The sequence below is a fragment of the Cottoperca gobio genome, unplaced genomic scaffold, assembly GCF_900634415.1.
Source record: "Cottoperca gobio unplaced genomic scaffold, fCotGob3.1 fCotGob3_446arrow_ctg1, whole genome shotgun sequence".
Taxonomy (NCBI): Eukaryota; Metazoa; Chordata; class Actinopteri; order Perciformes; family Bovichtidae; genus Cottoperca; species Cottoperca gobio.
The window spans coordinates 1-10,595 of record NW_021167015.1 but is presented as its reverse complement, the minus strand read 5'-3'; the positions used below and the strand labels follow the sequence as shown (position 1 = coordinate 10,595).

General features: G+C 40.6%; 1 protein-coding gene across 5 annotated transcripts; it reads left to right on the top strand.

Moving 5' to 3' along the window:
• Positions 1–1,375: 1,375 nt before the first annotated feature.
• Positions 1,376–4,522, top strand: pbdc1 (polysaccharide biosynthesis domain containing 1). 5 transcript variants are annotated; one of them, XM_029428076.1, is made up of 6 exons: positions 1,376–1,394; positions 2,521–2,574; positions 3,075–3,134; positions 3,693–3,833; positions 3,922–4,033; positions 4,114–4,522. In XM_029428076.1, exons 1-6 carry the CDS (start codon positions 1,392–1,394, stop codon positions 4,203–4,205), a joined length of 462 nt encoding a protein of 153 aa, XP_029283936.1. In that variant the 5' UTR covers positions 1,376–1,391; the 3' UTR covers positions 4,206–4,522. The 5 variants fall into 5 exon arrangements, with proteins under 5 accessions (XP_029283936.1, XP_029283937.1, XP_029283933.1 ...); XM_029428077.1 differs by having other exon boundaries at positions 1,377–1,394; positions 3,075–3,122; XM_029428073.1 differs by lacking the exon at positions 1,376–1,394 and adding an exon at positions 1,417–1,569.
• Positions 4,523–10,595: the final 6,073 nt, after the last annotated feature.

Below are 10,595 nucleotides of genomic sequence, written 5' to 3'. Positions count from 1 at the left end.
ATAATGTCTGCAAGAAACATGATCCAGCATCCTCCTGCAGATGGTGGGGTTCATATTATTATTATCATGGTTGTTATTATTGTTATTAGTATTATGTAAATAATCATTATTATTATTATTATTTTATTATCATTATGATGTTAATTATTATTATTATTATTGTAAATATTGTAACTATTATTTATATTTATTATTAATATCACTTTTGTTTTTATCATTATGATTATTTATACTATTATTATCATCATTATTATTATTATTATTATTATATGTAGTACAATTATTATTGTTATGATTACTATTATTATCATCATTATTATTATTTTTATTGTTATTTACTATTATTATGTTCATTACTTTTATTAATATTATATTTGTATAGTAATGAGTATTCTTATTATTTTTATTACTACTATTATATTAATAATATAGAAAGTATTATTATTTCTATTATTATTATTACTATTTAAAACTTCCCTTTAGTCGACTTTATTCCTTTGTAAATATTTATTCCTGTGTTAATTTTTAGTTGTATTAATTTATTGTTTAAATCTCCAGTTCAGACAGTTTTCACTTTAATTATGTTATTTTTCCTTCTCTTTTGGTAATAATGAAACTTTATTAACCTGTTATTATTTTAAGCTTTTCTTTCTTGTTTATAAATCCAAACAAGTAAAACATTATATACTGTAAAGTTGTTATTCAAATAATAAATGTTATATTGCTTTAAATAACAAATCACACATTGTATTGATTTAAATGCAAATAAATATTAAGAAAAATAAGAAAGTAACAGGAGACAGTAAAGAGTAAATGGGACACATTGTAGAAAACTGAATTGCCCCTTTGTCCACAAGGTGGCGCAATAAACACTGATTGTTTTTATAATTGGCTTCTGCTGATTACATCTATTGAGATAAAATATAAACACATTTAAATGCAACATTTTCTAAGGAAGTTATAATTCTGTGTGAATAAGTTATTTTTTTCCACCCAAATATATTGAATATAAAAATGGATCCAGTCGGTACACTGTTCGTCCTTCTTTGTGAAAACCAATAACAGAAATGTCCTCTAAATTTGCATTTATAAATATGAATTTTAGCCAATAAAGAAAAACAAATATTAGTATTTATTTTTTAAGTCTTACACTGGCCCTTTAAAATACGTGACGTCACCGAAGTGTCAAAGTTGAGCCCGAAGAGTAACTAAGAGAGAAGATGGTTCCCTCTGAAGAAGAAGAAGAAGAAGAAGAAGAAGAAGAAGCAGAAGAAGAAGAAGAAGAAGAAGAAGAAGAAGAAGAAGAAGAAGAAGAAGAAGAAGAAGAAGAAGAAGAAGAAGAAGAAGAAGAAGAAGAAGAAGAAGAAGAAGAAACGACACACAAGTGAAAGATGGTTAATAACAGATATACCTGACGTCATTATGAGCCGCGTGAGAGTTTACACACCTGTATGGTTTCACACCTGCTCATCTCAGTGTTCGGTGTATGTAGCACAAGCTCATCCATATTTCCTCCATCATTTTTATTCCCATCTACACAATATCTTATATACATATATACAGAGAGAGGTATGTACAAATATAATGTGTTTAATATTTACATAATAATATGTTATCTTTGGGAGAGATAACGGAACGACACCGCGCATGCGTACAGCTAAAGCCGTAGTTGCAGTGATTCATCTCGAGGTGTACACGATCTTTGGCTGAGAGAAATGGCGTCGGATAAGGGACTGGCCTCTCTGGTAGGACTCTGTTCACTAATGTGTTTATACAACGGTCTGTTCGGCTATTCGCGAGCTGTTTCACTCAAGACTCTGTTACCAACCTGAGAAATTAATAAATAAAACAAGTTCAAAGGTTTACCGAAGCAGTTACCGTAAGCTAGCTTTGCTAACGCTAGCTAGCCGACAACACAACACGTGTAGAAACGTTCCTGTATAAACAGTGACATGTCCTGTGTCTTTACAACATCAGATTCAAACAGTCGTGCATCATGTCAGGACAGCTAGGCTGGTTTATAAGCTTTCATTTGCGATCTTACATCTTTCTTTCACGTGTTTCCTATTTTAATTACGTTTCTGATATTGTAGTTGATCTATATATGGTTCCTATCAAGAGTGCATATTTCAGTGTGACACTGAGACTGTTCTTCCTGTTGTACTTAATGTTTTTATTTACAAGCGGTAAGGTAATCATAACCATGAAAAATACACATTTATTCATTCAAACCTTCATTTTTAAAATTCCTTTAAATGTAGAAATCATTCATTACTTTGTGTTTAGATTCTGTTGGTGAAAAACATTCTAAATAATATTCTACAATACTGAGCAGAGTATAAACATGTGAGAATAAACGGTGTGGAGAGGTATGAGTACGATGAGGACTGTGTTTAATATGGCATTGATAAGAGATTTTAATGATTTGCATCCAAAATATATATCTGTTGTTAAATAACTGTGTGTGTGTGTGTGTGTGTGTGTGTGTGTGTGTGTGTGTGTGTGTGTGTGTGTTCACAGGGGCTGGAGGGAGCACACGCTCTGTCTCTTCCAGCAGACGCTTATGGAAATGATGTAAGTGGATTATTTTAATCTCCAGCCTTTAATCAGCGATGGAAGAATATTCTGGTATTTTATAAATACAGAGCGTTGAAAACGTTCCTTCAGTAAAAGTATTTAAGTAAAATCAGGAAAATGTTCCTGATACTATTAAATATTACATCATGAGATAATAATCATTTTATTGATGAAGCACTTTTCAAGTTAAAAGATTTAAAAAACAAATAGGACATGATGCAGCACTTACTACAATCATGAAGTTATATAATAACTTAATGATTTTATATTTAATTGTACATTCTGTTTAATACAAATATATTTTATTTCTCTTTTATTTTGTATTTATTTTGCTTGTTGTTGGAGCTGGACTGAAGATTTTCATTGTTGTGTAACAATAAAGCTTTTAAATCTTGAATCTAGGACTCATTCAGTTGCTATGAAACAAACCTCCCAGCATGCACTTGGCTTTTAAACTACAGCCGTTAACTGACCTTTGACCTCCTGTCGTCTCTTAGCCCCGGCTGGAGGTCATGTGGGCGATGAAGGCTTACAACCACGCAGAGGTTTACTTCAACGTAAGATCGTTAAGTGTGTGTGTGTGTGTGTGTGTGTGTGTGTGTGTGTGTGTGTGTGTGTGTGTGTGTGAGTGAGAGCACTGGAAATACATCGTCAAAAAACAATGACTTATTTGTAAATTGAGAAAAAACATTTAAATCAGGGAATAACTCCCATGATGCACCTCTGCTGCACCACCTCACCAAACTCCCATGATGCACCTCTGCTGCACCACCTCACCAAACTCCCATGATGCACCTCTGCTGCACCACCACACCAGACTCCCATGATGCACCTCTGCTGCACCACCACACCAGACTCCCATGATGCACCTCTGCTGCACCACCACACCAGACTCCCATGATGCACCTCTGCTGCACCACCACACCAAACTCCAGTCTAAATATTGTGCGTTTAAGAACAAAGAGTCACAATACTTACACTGTATGTAGCAGACATCCAAACAGCTGCTTGTGTGTGTGTGTGTGTGTGTGTGTGTGTGTGTGTGTGTGTGTGTGTGTGTGTGTGTGTGTGTACACACGTGTGTATAAGATGAACTGAAACTCTTCTGTCTTCAGCTCATTTCATCCGTCGATCCGAAGTTCCTGAAACTAACGAAGCTGGACGACGACATCTACTCGTCGTTCAGAGAAACGTTCAGAGAGCTCGACATCAAGCTGCTGCAGCCCGACGACCTGAAGTCCGACGAGGCCAAAGAGGTCAGAACCAGAACATTCAGTCTGACTTTGATTTCAGTTCAGCACGGCGCTGTAGTCCGTCTGTAGTGACTGCGTGTCGTGTGTGCAGGTGTGGCGTCCCTTCTGTAACCAGTTCGAAGGACTCATTGAAGACTTTAACTACGGCACGCTGCTGCGTCTGGACTGTGAGCGAGATTACACCGAGGACAACACCATCTTTGGTACGTTTGTGACTTCAGTGGAAACGCTTCTCTCTTCTTCTTCTTCTGTTGATTTGACCTGATTCTCTTCCTGTCTGCAGCGACCAGGACTCAGTTCTTTGCTGTTGAGATCGCTCGCAACAGAGAAGGCTGCAACGACGCCGTGTTCACGTCCAAATGTGCAAACAGCTAGTCCCCCCCCCCAGGAAACAAAGGAGCTAGTCCCCCCCCCAGGAAACAAAGGAGCGAGCCCCTCCCCCCCCCCAGGAAACAAAGGAGCGAGTCCCCCCCCCCCCCCAGGAAACAAAGGCGCGGTTGAACTCCTCCTCCTTATTATTTATCTTGAGATGAAAGTTTCTTTAGTTTATTATTATTATTAGCCTCTGTTTGTATTTACTGTAAAGTTTTATTGTGCCAAAATTAAATGTTTTTTTATTTTGTAACCCGGGAAGTTTGTTTGCCTGTAACCATGGAAACCACGAATAAAAAGTCAGATGCATTTTCTTGAAAGCTTGTCAGACTTGTCATACTTCTGGATTTACTCACTTTGCTTTTTAAATGTCATGAAAAAGTCTCAACAAAGTTAAATATTGTGAGTCTGAGGCGTCTGTACACATGAAGAAGAAGCTGTGCTGCATTCAAATGTCAACGTTCTGCAGAAGCTTTGAACAATTCAAACACTTGTTCTATATCGAGACCTTCAAGGTGAATGCAGAGTTTAGACTCAAGTTTTAAAGGTGTATTATGAAACATTTCCACATTAAAATACCTAAAACCTCCCTGTGTTGTATATGTAGTGAGACAGAGACATGTGTAATGTCCCTGAAGGTAACGTTTCCTCTCTCTCCTGTCATGGTGTCATCAGTCCTGTGTTGTATATGTAGTGAGACAGAGACATGTGTAATGTTCCTGAAGGTAACGTTTCCTCTCTCTCCTGTCATGGTGTCATCAGTCCTGTGTTGTATATGTAGTGAGACAGAGACATGTGTAATGTCCCTGAAGGTAACGTTTCCTCTCTCTCTCCTGTCATGGTGTCATCAGTCCTGTGTTGTATATGTAGTGAGACAGAGACATGTGTAATGTCCCTGAAGGTAACGTTTCCTCTCTCTCTCCTGTCATGGTGTCATCAGTCCTGTGTTGTATATGTAGTGAGACAGAGACATGTGTAATGTTCCTGAAGGTAACGTTTCCTCTCTCTGCTGTTATGGTGTCATCAGTCCTGTGTTGTATATGTAGTGAGACAGAGACATGTTTAATGTTCCTGAAGGTAACGTTTCCTCTCACCTGTCATGGTGTCATCAGTCCTGTGTTGTATATGTAGTGAGACAGAGACATGTGTAATGTCCCTGAAGGTAACGTTTCCTCTCTCTCCTGTCATCGTGTCATCAGTCCTGTGTTGTATATGTAGTGAGACAGAGACATGTGTAATGTCCCTGAAGGTAACGTTTCCTCTCTCCTGTCATGGTGTCATCAGTCCTGTGTTGTATATGTAGTGAGACAGAGACATGTGTAATGTCCCTGAAGGTAACGTTTCCTCTCTCTCCTGTCATGGTGTCATCAGTCCTGTGTTGTATATGTAGTGAGACAGAGACATGTGTAATGTCCCTGAAGGTAACGTTTCCTCTCTCTCTCCTGTCATGGTGTCATCAGTCCTGTGTTGTATATGTAGTGAGACAGAGACATGTGTAATGTTCCTGAAGGTAACGTTTCCTCTCTCTCCTGTCATGGTGTCATCAGTCCTGTGTTGTATATGTAGTGAGACAGAGACATGTGTAATGTTCCTGAAGGTAACGTTTCCTCTCTCTGCTGTTATGGTGTCATCAGTCCTGTGTTGTATATGTAGTGAGACAGAGACATGTTTAATGTTCCTGAAGGTAACGTTTCCTCTCACCTGTCATGGTGTCATCAGTCCTGTGTTGTATATGTAGTGAGACAGAGACATGTGTAATGTCCCTGAAGGTAACGTTTCCTCTCTCTCCTGTCATGGTGTCATCAGTCCTGTGTTGTATATGTAGTGAGACAGAGACATGTGTAATGTCCCTGAAGGTATCGTTTCGTCTCTCCTGTCATGGTGTCATCAGTCCTGTGTTGTATATGTAGTGAGAGAGAGACATGTGTAATGTCCCTGAAGGTAACGTTTCCTCTCTCACCTGTCATGGTGTCATCAGTCCTGTGTTGTATATGTAGTGAGACAGAGACATGTGTAATGTCCCTGAAGGTAACGTTTCCTCTCTCTCCTGTCATGGTGTCATCAGTCCTGTGTTGTATATGTAGTGAGACAGAGACATGTGTAATGTCCCTGAAGGTAACGTTTCCTCTCTCTCCTGTCATGGTGTCATCAGTCCTGTGTTGTATATATAGTGAGACAGAGACATGTGTAATGTCCCTGAAGGTAACGTTTCCTCTCTCCTGTCATGGTGTCATCAGTCCTGTGTTGTATATGTAGTGAGACAGAGACATGTGTAATGTCCCTGAAGGTAACGTTTCCTCTCTCCTGTCATGGTGTCATCAGTCCTGTGTTGTATATGTAGTGAGACAGAGACATGTGTAATGTCCCTGAAGGTAACGTTTCCTCTCTCACCTGTCATGGTGTCATCAGTCCTGTGTTGTATATGTAGTGAGACAGAGACATGTGTAATGTCCCTGAAGGTAACGTTTCCTCTCTCTCCTGTCATGGTGTCATCAGTCCTGTGTTGTATATGTAGTGAGAGAGAGACATGTGTAATGTCCCTGAAGGTAACGTTTCCTCTCTCTCCTGTCATGGTGTCATCAGTCCTGTGTTGTATATGTAGTGAGACAGAGACATGTGTAATGTCCCTGAAGGTAACGTTTCCTCTCTCTCTCCTGTCATGGTGTCATCAGTCCTGTGTTGTATATGTAGTGAGACAGAGACATGTGTAATGTCCCTGAAGGTAACGTTTCCTCTCTCTCCCTGTCATGGTGTCATCAGTCCTGTGTTGTATATGTAGTGAGACAGAGACATGTGTAATGTTCCTGAAGGTAACGTTTCCTCTCTCTCCTGTCATGGTGTCATCAGTCCTGTGTTGTATATGTAGTGAGACAGAGACATGTGTAATGTTCCTGAAGGTAACGTTTCCTCTCTCTGCTGTTATGGTGTCATCAGTCCTGTGTTGTATATGTAGTGAGACAGAGACATGTTTAATGTTCCTGAAGGTAACGTTTCCTCTCACCTGTCATGGTGTCATCAGTCCTGTGTTGTATATGTAGTGAGACAGAGACATGTGTAATGTCCCTGAAGGTAACGTTTCCTCTCTCTCCTGTCATGGTGTCATCAGTCCTGTGTTGTATATGTAGTGAGACAGAGACATGTGTAATGTCCCTGAAGGTAACGTTTCCTCTCTCTGCTGTCATGGTGTCATCAGTCCTGTGTTGTATATGTAGTGAGACAGAGACATGTTTAATGTTCCTGAAGGTAACGTTTCCTCTCACCTGTCATGGTGTCATCAGTCCTGTGTTGTATATGTAGTGAGACAGAGACATGTGTAATGTCCCTGAAGGTAACGTTTCCTCTCTCTCCTGTCATGGTGTCATCAGTCCTGTGTTGTATATGTAGTGAGACAGAGACATGTGTAATGTCCCTGAAGGTAACGTTTCCTCTCTCTCCTGTCATGGTGTCATCAGTCCTGTGTTGTATATGTAGTGAGACAGAGACATGTGTAATGTCCCTGAAGGTAACGTTTCCTCTCTCACCTGTCATGGTGTCATCAGTCCTGTGTTGTATATGTAGTGAGACAGAGACATGTGTAATGTCCCTGAAGGTAACGTTTCCTCTCTCTCCTGTCATGGTGTCATCAGTCCTGTGTTGTATATGTAGTGAGACAGAGACATGTGTAATGTCCCTGAAGGTAACGTTTCCTCTCTCTCCTGTCATGGTGTCATCAGTCCTGTGTTGTATATGTAGTGAGACAGAGACATGTGTAATGTCCCTGAAGGTAACGTTTCCTCTCTCTCCTGTCATGGTGTCATCAGTCCTGTGTTGTATATGTAGTGAGACAGAGACATGTGTAATGTCCCTGAAGGTAACGTTTCCTCTCTCTCCTGTCATGGTGTCATCAGTCCTGTGTTGTATATGTAGTGAGACAGAGACATGTGTAATGTCCCTGAAGGTAACGTTTCCTCTCTCTCCTGTCATGGTGTCATCAGTCCTGTGTTGTATATGTAGTGAGACAGAGACATGTGTAATGTCCCTGAAGGTAACGTTTCCTCTCTCTCCTGTCATGGTGTCATCAGTCCTGTGTTGTATATGTAGTGAGACAGAGACATGTGTAATGTCCCTGAAGGTAACGTTTCCTCTCTCTCCTGTCATGGTGTCATCAGTCCTGTGTTGTATATGTAGTGAGACAGAGACATGTGTAATGTCCCTGAAGGTAACGTTTCCTCTCTCTCCTGTCATGGTGTCATCAGTCCTGTGTTGTATATGTAGTGAGACAGAGACATGTGTAATGTCCCTGAAGGTAACGTTTCCTCTCTCTCCTGTCATGGTGTCATCAGTCCTGTGTTGTATATGTAGTGAGACAGAGACATGTGTAATGTTCCTGAAGGTAACGTTTCCTCTCTCTCCTGTCATGGTGTCATCAGTCCTGTGTTGTATATGTAGTGAGACAGAGACATGTGTAATGTTCCCTGAAGGTAACGTTTCCTCTCTCTCCTGTCATGGTGTCATCAGTCCTGTGTTGTATATGTAGTGAGACAGAGACATGTGTAATGTTCCTGAAGGTAACGTTTCCTCTCTCCCTGTCATGGTGTCATCAGTCCTGTGTTGTATATGTAGTGAGACAGAGACATGTGTAATGTCCCTGAAGGTAACGTTTCCTCTCTCCTGTCATGGTGTCATCAGTCCTGTGTTGTATATGTAGTGAGACAGAGACATGTGTAATGTCCCTGAAGGTAACGTTTCCTCTCTCACCTGTCATGGTGTCATCAGTCCTGTGTTGTATATGTAGTGAGACAGAGACATGTGTAATGTTCCCTGAAGGTAACGTTTCCTCTCTCTCCTGTCATGGTGTCATCAGTCCTGTGTTGTATATGTAGTGAGACAGAGACATGTGTAATGTCCCTGAAGGTAACGTTTCCTCTCTCTCCTGTCATGGTGTCATCAGTCCTGTGTTGTATATGTAGTGAGACAGAGACATGTGTAATGTCCCTGAAGGTAACGTTTCCTCTCTCACCTGTCATGGTGTCATCAGTCCTGTGTTGTATATGTAGTGAGACAGAGACATGTGTAATGTCCCTGAAGGTAACGTTTCCTCTCTCTCCTGTCATGGTGTCATCAGTCCTGTGTTGTATATGTAGTGAGACAGAGACATGTGTAATGTCCCTGAAGGTAACGTTTCCTCTCTCCTGTCATGGTGTCATCAGTCCTGTGTTGTATATGTAGTGAGACAGAGACATGTGTAATGTCCCTGAAGGTAACGTTTCCTCTCTCACCTGTCATGGTGTCATCAGTCCTGTGTTGTATATGTAGTGAGACAGAGACATGTGTAATGTCCCTGAAGGTAACGTTTCCTCTCTCTCCTGTCATGGTGTCATCAGTCCTGTGTTGTATATGTAGTGAGACAGAGACATGTGTAATGTCCCTGAAGGTAACGTTTCCTCTCTCTCCTGTCATGGTGTCATCAGTCCTGTGTTGTATATGTAGTGAGACAGAGACATGTGTAATGTCCCTGAAGGTAACGTTTCCTCTCTCTCCTGTCATGGTGTCATCAGTCCTGTGTTGTATATGTAGTGAGACAGAGACATGTGTAATGTTCCTGAAGGTAACGTTTCCTCTCTCTCCTGTCATGGTGTCATCAGTCCTGTGTTGTATATGTAGTGAGACAGAGACATGTGTAATGTTCCTGAAGGTAACGTTTCCTCTCTCTGCTGTTATGGTGTCATCAGTCCTGTGTTGTATATGTAGTGAGACAGAGACATGTTTAATGTTCCTGAAGGTAACGTTTCCTCTCACCTGTCATGGTGTCATCAGTCCTGTGTTGTATATGTAGTGAGACAGAGACATGTGTAATGTCCCTGAAGGTAACGTTTCCTCTCTCTCCTGTCATGGTGTCATCAGTCCTGTGTTGTATATGTAGTGAGACAGAGACATGTGTAATGTCCCTGAAGGTAACGTTTCCTCTCTCCTGTCATGGTGTCATCAGTCCTGTGTTGTATATGTAGTGAGAGAGAGACATGTGTAATGTCCCTGAAGGTAACGTTTCCTCTCTCACCTGTCATGGTGTCATCAGTCCTGTGTTGTATATGTAGTGAGACAGAGACATGTGTAATGTTCCTGAAGGTAACGTTTCCTCTCTCTGCTGTTATGGTGTCATCAGTCCTGTTTGTATATGTAGTGAGACAGAGACATGTTTATGTTCCTGAAGTAACGTTTCCTCTCTCTCTGTCATGGTGTCATCAGTCCTGTGTTGTTATATGTAGTGAGAAGAGACATGTGTAATGTCCCTGAAGGTACGTTCCTCTCTCACTGTCATGGTTCATCAGTCCCTGTGTTGTATATGTAGTGAGACAGAGACATGTGTAATGTCCCTGAAGGTAACGTTTCCTCTCTCTCCTGTCAGTCATGTGT